Source organism: Verticillium nonalfalfae (genome assembly GCF_003724135.2).
Source record: "Verticillium nonalfalfae strain VnAa140/NRRL 66861 chromosome Unknown scaffold_14, whole genome shotgun sequence".
NCBI lineage: Eukaryota > Fungi > Ascomycota > Sordariomycetes > Glomerellales > Plectosphaerellaceae > Verticillium > Verticillium nonalfalfae.
In genome coordinates, this window is record NW_021167239.1 from 104,193 (window position 1) to 117,845 (window position 13,653).

The window sequence follows — 13,653 nt, forward strand, 5'->3', positions numbered from 1 at the left end:
GACTGCCTCACGAAGACTGTTTCTCAAAGTGGTCACGCTCCTACATGGACCTCTTGCCCAACGGCGGGCTGGCCCGCCTGTCCGTTGCCTTCGCCTGGCGCTGGTCCGTCGTCGGGCCCATGGGGCGAAAGCGGCTTCTTGGGATCGTAGCCAACGGCCTTGACGATGCCAAGTCCCTTTGTGCGGCCCTCACGGAAGAGCAGGCGGTCCCCTGGGGCGAGGTACTCGGGGCGTTGCATGAAGCGGAAGGCCACGGTGGCGCGGTCACCGGTCCGGATGTACGGACGATCAACGTCGATGATGGCGCACGTCTGCGAGACGGGCCCGACATGAAGCATGGCCTGATACCGCGTGCGAATGGTCGTTGCGTGGGACAGGATCAGCACTGCTCTTCTCGTTAGTGGCAGACATCAAAAAGGGGGAAGATGGAGTGGCACGAACCCTCAGCGATGAACTCCTTATGCACCTTGGGGTTAGGCTGTCCCTCGAGCTTCGGCAGCACGACCATGCCCTTGCGGACATCCTTGCGGCGAATCTTCTTCAGCGCGAAGGACGCAGACTGGCCAGCAGATGCCGCGGGAACGCCCAAGCGCTTCCTCTCAATCGAACGGATGCTGGTCGTCATGAACTGGCCGAGAGAGTCGGGGCCGATAAGAATGTTGTCTCCGGCGTGGATCACGCCAGACTTGACGATGCCGGACACAACCGTACCGACAAAGGGGACGGAGAAGGTGTCGTTGATGTGGAACTCAAAGGGCGCCTCCGAGTCATATCGGCCGTGGTGGGGAAGGATATTCAAGAACGTCCTCACAAGATCGAGGTTAGCGCCTGTGACGTTCGACACCTGGAACACGGGGCAGATTCTCTGGCTGATGAACTGCGTGGCTGTGTTGATGCATTCTTCTCGATCCTTGATGAAGATGGGAATCTTCTTGGCGCCTGGACTCTTCAAGATTTTGGTAATCTGACTGATGGTCTGCTCGAGAATCTGGGGCGGACAGATGTCGACCTTGGTGATGACAACCATTACGGGCACATTGAGGGCTAGCGCGATGCCAAGGTGCTCCTTGCTCATACCAATGAGACCGTTGTTCGCCGCGACCATGAGCAGGCAGTAATTGGGGCTGCTGGACAGTAGACCGAAGACCGTGGTGCGTAGATACTTCTCGTGGCCTGCCAAGTCAGTGAAGGTGATGACCTTGGAGCTGCGCTTGCCAATCTCCTCCCACGAGAGTTTACCTGTATTCGTTAGCTGGCAGTATCTAACAGCTTGCGACGAGAACCACCTACGTCCAGGCACATCAGAGACAACGACCTGACCGGCGGTGTCAAAGCCCAAAATCTCCATGCCGACGGAACTGGTCCTCCCGGACTCGATTTCGTGCTTGTGGCGGAAAAGGTTGACTCGAGCTTTCCCCCGGCCGTCGTCAAGGTCACCCTTTACAAGGACGCCAAGCAGCGAGCTCTTTCCAGCGTCGACTACACCGTCTTGTTAGCAAGATCGCGAATTAGGCAGGTGATTGATCGTCTGACCATTGCCGACCACTGCTATCCTGGTTTCGATGACGTCCTCCACCGTGTTCGGCTTCTGCCGAATCATGACCTTGCCGGAGCAGTCCTTGTCTTTGCTCGACTTGGCGCTCGGAGCTTCCACTTCTCCACCCACATGCTTCGTGAGCAGCAGCTGGCAGTTGGCATGGACCAGCTGAGCTGCTTCGTCTAACCTCTTGTACGCGGTATGCCACTGATCGAGGTCAAGACCCAACGAGTCGCCATTGTTCTCAAAGCCGAGGTCGAACACAGTCTCGCCATGCCCCTCCTCTATCCTCTCAGCCAGGTTCTTGCTGAGCTGCTTCAACGTCTCTTCGTCGGCTCCGAGAAGCATGTCCTTGAGCCTGACACTCGGGCCTGTCGCATCGCCGAGGTCCAGGTTGTCGAAGAGCTCGTCAAGCTCAGCATGCTGGTGTTCGTCATGCGAGCCCGCGACGGGCTTCGCAGCGCCGTCGGCGGCGGGTTTGGTGCTCGGGTAGCGCAGCGACTGCTGCTGCTCGACGTATTCGGCAAAGTCGCTGAGGGCAGCCTCCCCTATGCGCTTCTCGTGGGCTATTGCCTTGTTGATATTCTTGGTCGCCATGGCGCAGTGGATGGCGGCTTTCTATGCTGGTAATCGAGGTAATCGGTCTAACATGGAGTGGTATCTTCGTAACAAGGACTTTGCGGACGCGGTGCGGCAAGGCATATATGTCGAGTGAAACGAAGCCGTACGAACGCTGAGCATTGAAGCGGACAATCTGGAGGGGGGGGGGAGGTGAAGAACGGCGGGAGGCGAGGACAAGACTTCGAGTCATCGACAACCTTTTAGACCAGAGGACACAGCGTCATATCAGGGGACGGCGCCGAGCGCCAGGCGACCTGCCAGAACCGACAGGGACTCAGCCCAGTCAGTGGTGAGTAACACGGCGGGGTTATCGATAAGAGCTGCCGCATTGGCCATTCGGGGAGGCGGGCCTGGTGGGGCAGACGTCAGATGACGATGGATGCGTGCACGTGACTTGCATTCAGGGGCGGGTTGACTCAGGCCGACTGTTGAACTTGGCCAAGAGCCCTTGAGATTCCAAAGAGATGGATTGCATGGTGCAGAGGATGGAGATGGTCATTCGCACAAGGAAGGAAGATGGAGCGGGTATAAGATGGGCAAGATGCACAGCCACTAAGCATGGCTTTTTTTGTTCAGCTCAGCGCTGGCGCTTAAAAGATGTTTGCATTGATGCGCTGTGAGTATACAGCCGACATGCACCCTTGCTTATTGCTTAGCTGCTAGGCTCTGGCTGCCAGACCTTGGGTGCTTTAATCCATCATCGCGGACTACTGTTGAGCACGCCAGTCAGATTCCGAGTTGAATAGCTTCAACTTCTTGACACAGGCCGTTGTTGAACAGTCCTCCGCAGAGTGCGCTTGGCTCGTCGAGGCCATCACCGCTTGTGGCAACATGTCGTTCCCCGGATCAGCGATAAGGCGAAGGCGGTGGCGCACTCGGTTCCTGTAGCACCTCTGCTATGCTGCCGCAGCTGCTTCCTCAAGACGATCCGTGGGGGGAGATCAAGACAACGCTATCGCCTGGGGGAGATGTTAGTCAATGTTGCTACCCCTTGGTTCCACCTGATCATACCTCGAACAAAAAGCATCTCAGACTTGCGGCTGATGGTCTAGGTACAGTCAGTCGAGAGCCACTCATTCCGGCATGCGTTGCCCACAACGCACCTTGGCTTCCTCGTCGTCGTCATCTTCGTCTACCACATAGATCGTCTCCTCGACGTCTCCGAGCACGATGTTGCAATGGCTGTCGTAGGCCTGGTTGACGTCAGTCATCACTTCTCATGCGCTTGATCAAGACCGGCCATTTTGACTCACATGGAGCCTGCCCTTCAGCTCGCGGTCACCTCGCAGCTTGACGAAGACGACCTCGTCAAGAAGGAGCTTCACCAGGTCGAGGGGCTCAGACACATGAGTGTTCTCTTCTGCTGCGTCGGCCATGATGAATTTATTGCTTGGGGGGGGTGATGAGATGACGAGGGGTCCGTGACGAGCATCAAATGCCAGACGCGCGTGAATGCACGTTGTGGTGGGGCATCAGGGTGCATGGACCATCTCCAGTCAGGTCAGTTTCTTCCCAACGGAATTTCGTCGGCGCCCGCAGCATCAATATTCCGGTGGACAGAAATGTCTCGGCCAGAGCTTTGAGCTTCGACCCTCAACGCCAAAGGCTGGTCCCTGCAAATACCCTAGAATCTGGGGAATCACCTCCACCTCTCCACCCTCATCTCCTCTTCTCTCCGCCTCCACGCATCCACCCTCTGCGTCTTGTGGGCCTCCCGCTGCTCCCGACACCTTTCCCCCTTCTGTCTCTCCCTCTCTCTCTGTTCTGCCCGCCCCTCACCCCTCATCGCCATGCCCTCGAGATCGCATCCATGATACCAACACTGTTCAAGACGGAGGCCATTGGCATGCGGCAGTGCCTCCGACCTGTGCCGCTGGGGACGTCCTCGCGTGTCTTGTTGACACGTTTGCGGAGATTCACACGCGCTCGCCCCGCACAAGATGGCTGGGGCCGCCTCGAGTCAGTGGAGAGGCCAGCAGCATTCGATGTGCCTCCTCCTGTGAAGATGCCCGATTGGGGCTTCTTGAAGCCAAATACCGAGCATGTGCAGTCCGTGACCGAGCCGAAGATTCGATACCTCGATCGCCAGCCGTCGCGTGCTCGCAGCGACCAGCGGCAGTTCGCGGCGACAACCACGCTGTGGGACCGGTCGGAAGAGGTGGCGATCAAGAATGACGACCCAATGGCGCCCTGGAACCTCTCGTCTCTCCTCGTCGAGACTCTCCGAACACGCGATGTGGTCGAGACGCTCAGCGTTGTGCGTGCGCTCGTCAATTCGCCTTCGGCCGACGAAGCCATAGCTGCGATGCGGGGCATTCCGCGGACGACCGTCTCGGAAATCTTGCGCTGCTTGGACCCTCTCGAGGCGGGCCATCGGCTCGATTGCACACACAGCCTGGTGATACCTGATCACCTGCAAGAATTCAGCCCCGTGGCGTTGGCTTTTGACGAATTCGGCGTTCGAAAAATCTACAAGGACCTCTTCACGACCATGGTCGCCTTTGTCGAGCTGCTGCACCAGGCAGGCCATCAGCTGATGCTCGCCGACTACGTTGTTCTGCTGCGGTGCGCCGGAGCGACATCAGATGTCACGGCTGCAAAGCGCGTTTGGAAGCTCATGGATCTCAACGAAGTCTGGGACCTCCGCGAGGGCCTGGGCTACGACGAGCTCGTGAAGGCGCGCTATCTCGTGGAGCCTCTCTACCGCCAATACGACCTCGCGAGGGTGCGATTGAGGCCCCGAAACCTGAGAAAGGTCAACCGGCCTGACATGGCCCTGCGAGGACGCCTGGAGAAGCTACGACTGTACGAGGCACGCTCGAAATACCACGCCTACGGCAAATCACCACACCAGCCAGAACGGGACCTGCACTGGGTGCTCAGCCTGCCAGGACCGCTGAATCGAATCTGGTTCAAGATGCTCAACCAGGGCGTCACCATCACCGAGAGCCTGCAGTGTTCGTACCTCGTGGCATGCGGGTACGCAGGTAATCTGCGCATGATTGAAACGATTTTGGCGCGCTTTTATGACATATCCATAGTCGATGGAAAGACGAGGCGCGGCATCACAGCCGACAGCCGAAACGTCCTCATCACGGGCGGTCGCAAATTCCCCCACGGACACCCCTTGACACCAACACCGCGGCTGCTGAACGCCCTTGTCCATTCGCTGGGGGCAGCCGGCTACGTCTTGCTCGCGAAGAAGCTCGTCGAGTTCTTCGCGCAGCAGTACAGGCTCGACATAGCCGCAGCGACCTGGTCCGACCTGCTCAACCACACATACATCATCTCGACGCACCGCGCACAAGTCGAATGGGGCCTGTACGAATCCAACATGGCCGTCAAGAACAGGGCCGTCCGAGCTGAGGATGTCCTGGACGTCTACCACGCCATGACGGCGCACGGCATCGAGCCCTCGTTCGAGGACCTCGACAAGCGCGTCAACGCGCTCATCCAGTCGGGCGCCTTCGACGAGGCCTGGACCGCCATCCGGTCCGGCAGCGCGCACTACCGCACGCTCATGGCCGAGACGCAGGACGCCCTCTTCGAGGCGCTCTATCCGTCCCCGCCGCGCAGCGCCTCGGACCGCGTCGTGCGCGCCAAGGCGAAGCAGCACCGCGCGTGGTACGCGCTCCAGCGGTGGTGCGATCGCTGGCTGCTGCGCTTCAGCAGGCGCGAGGCGCGCCTCGGCGTCGGCGACACGATGGACGCGGACGGGGACCTGACGCGGCGCATCCCCGACTTTGTCGCCGAGTTTGTCGACTACATGCCCTACCCGGCGACGTACCACGTCGCCTCGGGCCTCGTCCGGCTGCAAGCGAACCACCAGCAGAAGCGCATGGGGTGGGAGAAGCGCGACGTCGCGTCGGCGCCGACGCTCGTGGTCGAGCGCGACGGGCAGGACCCGCGGCTTGACGAGGACGGCAGGCACGTCGTCAGCGAGGCCGGGCAGCCGCAGTACCACGTCCGGACCAGGACGTATCAGCACCTCGACCGCCGCGCGCAGCGGACGCGCCGCGCCCAGCCGTGGGAGGCGGTCGGGTTCTACAAGCACTGCGTCGCCGACGGGGCGGCCGAGGGCGGGTGGCCGCACCTCAAGTACAGCAACGTCGCGCACTGCGTCGAGTGGTGATTGGCCGGGGGCGTGCGGCAGGCAGTGCGCCTGAAGAAGGCTCGGAAGGACGGCGGGGACTGGCATGATACCACCGTGCACATGATATAGCCAACGGCACGAGATGAAGGATAAATGCTATTTGTTTCGCACGGCACAAGGACCGGATCGTGTTCACTCTGCAACGCTGTGCGGCCCGGCCCGGGCGATGTGCGCCTCGTGGATGCCATGCTACCATGAACGCCAGCCAATGATGTGATGTTTGTTGTGGTTGTTGTTCTTCTTCTTCTTCTTCTTTTTCTTCCTGTTGGGTATACACTATCTTCACGTCTCTCGCACTCGGGGTCTGCTGTTCCTGCTCCTTTCTCGCTGCTCCTCTCCTCCTTCTCCGTTGGCGTCACGGCGCCTCCTCCTCCGCCCCCGCAACGTCACCGCGTCCCGCGGCGTCCGCGGCGCCCAGCGACACGGGCGGCTCGTCCACGACCTCGGCCAGCGCGAGGTCGTTGATGACCATGTACCGACTCAGCACGATCCAGGCGTAGCGGAACCAGACCATCTGGCTCCGATGGGCCGTGGTCATGGCCTTCCAGGCGGTCGGCAGGCCGCCGTCGCCGGTGAGCTGGTTGAAGAAGAGCAGGGTCTTGGGGTGCGGCCGGTCCTGGTCCTGGTCCTGGTCGTGGTCCTCGTTCTGCCCTCTCTGCTCGTCGACCTCGGCGCGCCCGCCGCCGAGGTACCAGCCCAGCAGGGTCGGCAGCGCGTCGGCCACGGCGGCGTACTTGCGCAGCAGCGAGACGGAGGTCAGGGTGTAGAGGGCGACGGGGGCGGGGCGGCCGGGGCGGGCGCGCAGCAGCTGGGCGAGGAAGGCGCGGGCGCCGGCGTGCAGGGAGATGTGGTTCGGGTGGGACGAGACGCCGGCGGCGTCAAAGGTGACGAGGACGTCGATGCTGGCGGCGGCGGCGGCGGCGGAGGTCGGGCTGGCGCCGCTCGGAGGGGGCACAGGCCAGCTGGCGGGGCGAAGGCGCTGCAGAGGAGGGAGGCGATCTTGTGGGCGTCCCAGGTCAGGGTCATGGAGTCCTGGAAGTCACTGGGGGGTGTCAGAGGAGAAGAGACAGGAGGAGAGAGAAGAGTAGGGAGAAAAGAAGAGAGCCTACGGGCTGTCGACGACAAAGACGTCGTCCTCCTGGCGCAGGCCGAGGGCCATGCCGCTCTTGACGAGCTCCTTCTTGCGCGTCTCGCCGAGGCCGTCGGCGTCGCCGGCGCTCAGGCACAGAATCTTGACGTGGTTGCCCGTCTCGGGGCGGGTCAGGGCCAAGACGGTGGGCGCGAAAAACATGGCCTCGTCGTCGGGGTGGGCGATGAGCAGGCAGATGCGCTTGTTCGTGAGGCGCGGCAGGCCGGCCTGCAGGGTGGTCGCGGCGTAGATGTAGAACAGGGGCAGGAGGGCGGCGAGGGCGGCCGAGGCGGCGGAGAGGACCCAGAGCCAGGCCATGGCGGAGCGCGCTGCGACCCTCCTGCGGACGCCGAGGGGGGGTTCAGGATCGGAGGCGGTTCGTGTGTCGAGGCGCCGTCAGTGTCGCAAGCGGACGGCAGGCAAAAAGAAGAATGGCAAGGCGTGTCGGGTTGGGGCGGGGTTGTTCGTCTCTCGCGATGCTGTGATTTGTGGTGCCGATGGAGAGAGCGGCGGGGCTCCAAGAGGACCGATCAATGGCAAGGCTGCAGATGATCCAAGAGGACCGATCAATGACAAGGCTGCAGATGATGATCCAATGGGAAGCCGTGCGATGCGATGTACCTCTCGACAGAAGCAAAGCGCAACGAGCAAAGGCTGGATGGCGCGATGAGGGTAGCAGACAGCAGACCGCAGAAGCAAATGCAGAGGCAAATGCAGAGGCAAAGAAGAGGGGCGCTTCGCAGGAGGAGGGACCACGGCGCAGGTGCCGGCGGAAATGCCACCTTGCGATTAGGACCCTTGCGTTGGCATCGCGTTGGCATCGGTTGGCATCGCGTTGGTGCATCGCCGTCCTGCACTGTACATGTACCGTGTACTGCATTGTGCTGCATTTTACTGCATTGTACTGCACTGTACTGCATTTTACTGCATTGAGCTGAGGCGCTGGGGCGCTGTCCGGGGAAATTACAGCGAGGGCGCTATGGCGAGTCCCTGCTCCGGTGCCTGCCCACATCCGTACAGATACCTTGCCCCTTACCTAGGGTACAGATGCCGTACCTAGTACCTAGGGTACGGATGCCTTACCTGGCAAGCCTGGTAGGTACCTAGTAGGTAGGGTGCAGATACCTCACCTGGTAGCTAGGTAGCTAGGGAACATCGAATTTGACAGCTTGCCTCTCCTGCCTAGCGAGCTTCCTCTCCCGCCAAGCTAGCTGCAGCTCCCCATCCCGATTCACGCAACGACAGCTTCCACCGGATCCTCCCACACCACCACACCACCAAACCCCTCTCGTGACCTCGCCTCCGACACCATGGGCAAGATGGCTCGACAGCGCCGCGAAAAGGCCGCCGGCACCATCAAGCTGGCCCACCCCGACCGCTCCGATCCCACCGAAGACACTCTGCTCCAGATGGCCCGCGAACGCCGCCTCTTCGAGCAGGCCGACGCCGATCCAAGAAACAAGACGACGTCCAGATCGACGCCCGCCGCCAACAGTGAAGACGAAGACGATGCCGCCGATGCCGATGCCGACGCCGACGCCGACGCCGACGGCACGGGCGAGCTGTCGCCCACGGCCGAGCGCATCATGGACTCGCTCCTCTGGACCGTCAGCCTCGCCATGCTGCACTTTACCCTCGATGTCGTCGTGCAGCATCAGTACGGCATCGACATTGACTGGCACGCCATCATCCTCCGCGCGCTGCAAGCTTTTGCCGGTATGTACCTCCCATCCACGACCCATGCGGCCAGCCATAGGCCTGCTTGGGATAGCCACGACCCATGTGTACCCTCAAGACCGCTTGGCATTGCCTTCCACGACTGACGCCATCGGGCCCCGACCAGCCCTGCTTGTGCTCTTCTACGTCCTCCACGCCCACCCCTCGAAGCCGGCCTTCGTCCCGCGCCTGCCTCTCCGATACCAGGATCCTCTCCGCCAGCTCCTCTTTTTCACCATGGCCGTCACGTCCGGCTGCTACCTGATCTACATCACCAACACCTTTGGCTACCTCGCCGTCATGAAAAAGGCCCCCACGCTGGGCTGCCTCTGGGTCTGGGCCGTCATTGAGCTGCCCTTGGGCCCGGCCGCTGCGAGCCTCGTCATCTGCGCCGCATTCCTGTGGCAGGGCGGCTATGACATCAAATAATAATAAATAAAAAGAAAGAAAAAAACGCCACAAGACGCTCATCTTGATCGTGACCGCGTCAAGAGCGAGCCTGACGGTCGCCTCGGCCCACGTGGCGGGCTTGCGCTCGACGGGCGCGAGGGCCGCCGCTGGATGGCGTCGGCCAGGGATTGCTCTTCTCGAGGACGGACCCGGTCGCGGTGCATCATGCGGTAGACGAGGTCTTCCAACCGGTGGATCTGCGCCCGCTGCTCTGCCATGTCGGCCTGCATCCGCAGGAAGCTCTTCTCCGTCCTGGCCTCCTTCCACTGGGTCTTGCGCTCGAGATCGCGGATCCTGCTGCTTCTGTCGTCAGCCTGCTATCGGGGATGCCCTGTTTCGGCCGCGGTGGACCCACGAAGAGATCATGCTCATCTGCGTAAACTGCACTCTCGCCGTCAGCGCGTCCCGCTGCCGCACCAGCGCGAGCGCCTTGGTCCGCACCGGCAGCCACGCCATGGCGACCGTCGTCGTGAACGCCCAGCGCCGCGGGATGAGCGTCCACCCGCTGTCCTCGGCCTTGGCGCCCGCCAGCGCCCGCTCTTCCGTCTCGGCGACGAGCTCCAGGATGCGCTGCTCCAGCTTGACGAGGTCGTCCATCACGAACGAGTACATCTGGTACGCGGGACGGTCGCCGAGCGCGCTGTCGCCGCCGACCGCCCTGATGAGCTCCACGAGCCACGTGGACTCGGTCTTGTACCAGGAGAGCGACGCCTTGACGCGAAAGTACTCGTCGTCGCTGTTGCGGAGGTAGCTGATGCGCGCGTAGACGGCGGCCAGAACGGCAAAGACGAGCGTCACGATGCCGGCCACGTTGGCGGCGATCGAAAGGGGGCTGTCATTGGCGGGCATTCTAGCTGAATATAGGCATGAACATCAATTGACATGTCTCGTGCTTCGTTGACATGTCCCCGATGAATTGACATGCCCGGTATGCAATTGGCGTGTCTGGCGGTCAATCGGTGTCGTCACCTGTCAGCGATGCGCAAGGGGTCAAAGGTGCCTCAACCCCTGAAGCGAGCCCGGCCGCCACTTTCGGGTCAAGGGGCGATCGGCCCAGCCACGCCCTCTGTTTCGGTCACGTGGAAGACCAACGACATGCTTCGGTTCGATTGAGCTACAGCAATTCGTCGGGTTCATCATTTTTTATCTATATGCTTCTTATTGTATTTTATTTTCGCGAACTTGTTTCGTTTCCAAAATTCCATCATCAGATCATGTCAGGTCGGTGAGGTTGACTAGGCTAGAATAGTCCCAAGTTCGAGAGACCTCGGGACTTTAGTAGGGCAGTAGGTATTCTGGACCACGGCGATGCAGAGGCTGCTAATCAGCCATCTTATTCGTTGGATCGGCAAAATACTAGTTGAAGCTCTCTCTCCCTCATTTCAAAGGTCTCTTGAATGCTGACACTGGGGTGCGGGCCTTGTGTATTTCCTCTTGCTGGGCCTCTTTCAGGGGCAGATCCGAGTCGCTCGTCAAACGGACATGATCATTTTCCAATCCCTACTCTGACAAGGCCTGTGAATCTTGGAAGATCAAATCAAAGTTGTGAGTGAGCCGAGAATAGTCACAACTCTGTTCTTATCCATTGTACAAGCCCACAGCCTCTCATCACGTGGTAGGGTAGCCATTACCCCCCAACACAAGGGCACAGGAATTGCATCAGTTGCGACAATCTTTGGTAGCATGAGAATAATCGACTGTTCCTGAATAGTGTTTGTTACATAAACCGCTGTCGCATTCACTGCACGATCTGTAACACAAAGACGCGAAAGCTCCATATAGACATGTCGCCTCACCTCGAGACAACACACAACAGTGTGTGTGCCTTGCTTTCTGTCCCCCTTCGTGACGCTCTGCACTCATTCTCAGATGCATGTGAGGCTGGGTATCTATTCGAGTGGCGTCTGAGGCGCCTATCGCCCCGACCTTGATCCTAAGGTCACGAGACAACCACCACCACCGTCCACAGTATCAGCCCAACAGAATGGCAAGCACGATCATGGCTGCAGTCGTGATCAACGTAGCAAGACGGCAGTCGCGAAGGGCGCTAGTACGTATAGGTGGAGGCGAGCTTCGTTTATTGGTGTGTCTCCTCCTTCGATTCACAGACTTGGCTGCCGGCTCTCAACCTCTGTCTATCTGTCGTCCTTCATCCTCTTTCCCTTCTGTGATACCCCATCGGCACGTTCATCAAATCTTCATCGATCAGTTCCTAAGACTCCTACACCAACAAGGATCATCAACACTGCGTGTAGCACTCAGTATCAAAGCCATCCCATCAAAGACACCACGGAAGAACTTTCCTCTTTCTCTGACAAGTACGTCGCCATCGACTTCCTACCCCGCGTTGCGTGGTGCTCACTGTTTCATCCCAGGCAAGCAGCATGTCTGGTGCTCCCTACACCATTCCGTACTCTGGATCCCGCGCAAAGGGCCCAGAGGACGGCTATGCTCCCGATTCTGCCGCCCCTGGCAGCACCAGCAGCGGTTACAAAGCTGCTGGATCAGGTTACAAGCAGCCTGTCGTCGCCTCTGACGCTCCAGCAGCTGGCAACGCGCACTGCACTGGACAGCACGGCAAGGGCAACACCTACGGCACTCCTCACTCGTCTGCTCTCTGCCATCCCAAGTACGCCAATTCTGGCTCTTCCTACTGCATCTACGATGATAGTCCTGGCAAGGGCGAGACTGTTCACCACGTGACCCCTGTATCGTCCCCCAAGGCAAGTACCCCGAACATCCAAACATGGCCAACAAGGTGGCCTGCTAACTCGCGTCTACAGAAAAAGAGCACTGTCAAGAACGGCAATGGCCCCAAGACCTATGATGGCCCCTGTGACGAGCAAGACGTTGTCCCCGATCTTGCTCCTTTCAACAAGGAACGTGGAAGTCGCCTGCTGTACCCCTGCGGCAATTGTCACCTCTTTATCCTCTATCTCAAGAGAAAGCCTGACTTCTGCGACGTCTGCCGCATGATTCCCGACTGCCAGAACTGCGGTCGTGACTACCCCGAGATGGGCGGCCAGGGCGTGCGTCGCCCCTCGATTGGCTTCACGTTCCCCAACGGCAACGTCGGCACGTATGACGCCCCTAAGCCCGAATTTCCCTTTGACCTCGTCGGCGACTACAACTTTGGCCAGAGCAAGTAGGTTCGCAACAAGGGTCGCGGTCGTGGCCGATCGGCCCGTCGCGACAGGAACTAGATGCTGGCGGCTCGTATTCTTTTCAGATTGTCACCCGTCGAGTGGCTTCGCAATGGCGTTATACCCAGCAATTGACCTTTTGGAATGGGCTATGGATGGACGCATACATGTTTATTGACTTGCTGGCGCGGCAGCACACGTTTGCCAGTTCGGTTCCGCCAAGATTAGGTAGCTCTTAGTAGCAGTCCGTACAATTACACCATAGCCCAACGCGACTTCAGCGCAGTGACATAGTAGACTTTTGTTTGATGATGGAGCCCATTTTCTCAGACTCTGGGTGAATCAAAGGCCCTTTGGGGTGCTGCGATTCACACCCAGCCGGCAACTCTATCACCACCTCAGCAGAAGTCTAGTACCTCTTTGTCTATTTGAAAGGTACAGTCCTGTCAAAGGCCACTTCAAATGACAGCTCGAGACATACCAATTCAACCATGCACAACACACCTGACGCCGCCATGCCAGAAGAAAATAATCGAACGCTCTTCCTCGTCCGCAAGAAGCGCGACTCCAAGCACGACGTCCCCTGCAGCCTCGACTGTCTCCTCTACCCCCGCGGGAAGCCCAAGCGCGCACCGAAGACCCTCTTCGGGCGCCTCCTCGCGCTTCTCGGCGTCGACCTGCAGACGCCGCCGAGCAGCGGCGCCGCCGAGCAGTGGGTGCACAGGGGCGGGGCTGGCTACCAGCCTGGGCGGCACTGGGGGTGTCCGCGGCCCAACATGTTCTTCGAGGGCTCGGGAGAGGTGGCAGCGGTGCCTGCTGATGGGGCGGGGTGCTGAGGTGTGTTCTTCCTCGGCCTGGGTAGGAATGGGAGGGGGTTTGATCTATGCGGATACGTGGGCTTGTC

The 13,653-nt window shown here is 60.0% G+C and overlaps 8 protein-coding genes across 8 annotated transcripts; 4 read left to right on the forward strand and 4 right to left on the reverse strand.

The window, feature by feature from the left end:
- Window positions 1–32: 32 nt before the first annotated feature.
- On the reverse strand, window positions 33–2,134 carry GTPBP1 (GTP-binding protein 1; the record flags this gene model as incomplete). Its single annotated transcript, XM_028636030.1, has 4 exons — window positions 33–385; window positions 442–1,239; window positions 1,291–1,479; window positions 1,534–2,134. The coding sequence occupies 4 exons, from the start codon at window positions 2,132–2,134 to the stop codon at window positions 33–35; spliced, it is 1,941 nt and encodes a 646-aa protein (XP_028497792.1).
- A 942-nt stretch (window positions 2,135–3,076) lies between these two features.
- LSM3 (U4/U6-U5 snRNP complex subunit lsm3) lies at window positions 3,077–3,534 on the reverse strand (the record flags this gene model as incomplete). The annotated part of the gene is made up of 4 exons (XM_028636031.1): window positions 3,077–3,117; window positions 3,170–3,206; window positions 3,262–3,351; window positions 3,412–3,534. The coding sequence occupies 4 exons, from the start codon at window positions 3,532–3,534 to the stop codon at window positions 3,077–3,079; spliced, it is 291 nt and encodes a 96-aa protein (XP_028497793.1).
- Window positions 3,535–3,968: 434 nt separating this feature from the next.
- On the forward strand, window positions 3,969–6,290 carry D7B24_001812 (uncharacterized protein; the record flags this gene model as incomplete). The annotated part of the gene is made up of 1 exon (XM_028636032.1): window positions 3,969–6,290. The coding sequence occupies one exon, from the start codon at window positions 3,969–3,971 to the stop codon at window positions 6,288–6,290; it is 2,322 nt and encodes a 773-aa protein (XP_028497794.1).
- A 376-nt stretch (window positions 6,291–6,666) lies between these two features.
- On the reverse strand, window positions 6,667–7,758 carry GPI12 (N-acetylglucosaminyl-phosphatidylinositol de-N-acetylase; the record flags this gene model as incomplete). The annotated part of the gene is made up of 3 exons (XM_028636033.1): window positions 6,667–7,243; window positions 7,267–7,353; window positions 7,421–7,758. 3 exons carry the CDS (start codon window positions 7,756–7,758, stop codon window positions 6,667–6,669), a joined length of 1,002 nt encoding a protein of 333 aa, XP_028497795.1.
- Window positions 7,759–8,750: 992 nt separating this feature from the next.
- D7B24_001814 (uncharacterized protein) lies at window positions 8,751–9,585 on the forward strand (the record flags this gene model as incomplete). The annotated part of the gene is made up of 2 exons (XM_028636034.1): window positions 8,751–9,156; window positions 9,284–9,585. 2 exons carry the CDS (start codon window positions 8,751–8,753, stop codon window positions 9,583–9,585), a joined length of 708 nt encoding a protein of 235 aa, XP_028497796.1.
- Window positions 9,586–9,623: 38 nt separating this feature from the next.
- On the reverse strand, window positions 9,624–10,455 carry D7B24_001815 (uncharacterized protein; the record flags this gene model as incomplete). Its single annotated transcript, XM_028636035.1, has 2 exons — window positions 9,624–9,903; window positions 9,962–10,455. 2 exons carry the CDS (start codon window positions 10,453–10,455, stop codon window positions 9,624–9,626), a joined length of 774 nt encoding a protein of 257 aa, XP_028497797.1.
- Window positions 10,456–11,990: 1,535 nt separating this feature from the next.
- On the forward strand, window positions 11,991–12,755 carry D7B24_001816 (uncharacterized protein; the record flags this gene model as incomplete). Its single annotated transcript, XM_028636036.1, has 1 exon — window positions 11,991–12,755. The coding sequence occupies one exon, from the start codon at window positions 11,991–11,993 to the stop codon at window positions 12,753–12,755; it is 765 nt and encodes a 254-aa protein (XP_028497798.1).
- A 485-nt stretch (window positions 12,756–13,240) lies between these two features.
- On the forward strand, window positions 13,241–13,585 carry D7B24_001817 (uncharacterized protein; the record flags this gene model as incomplete). Its single annotated transcript, XM_028636037.1, has 1 exon — window positions 13,241–13,585. One exon carries the CDS (start codon window positions 13,241–13,243, stop codon window positions 13,583–13,585), a length of 345 nt encoding a protein of 114 aa, XP_028497799.1.
- Between the last annotated feature and the right edge of the window lie 68 nt (window positions 13,586–13,653).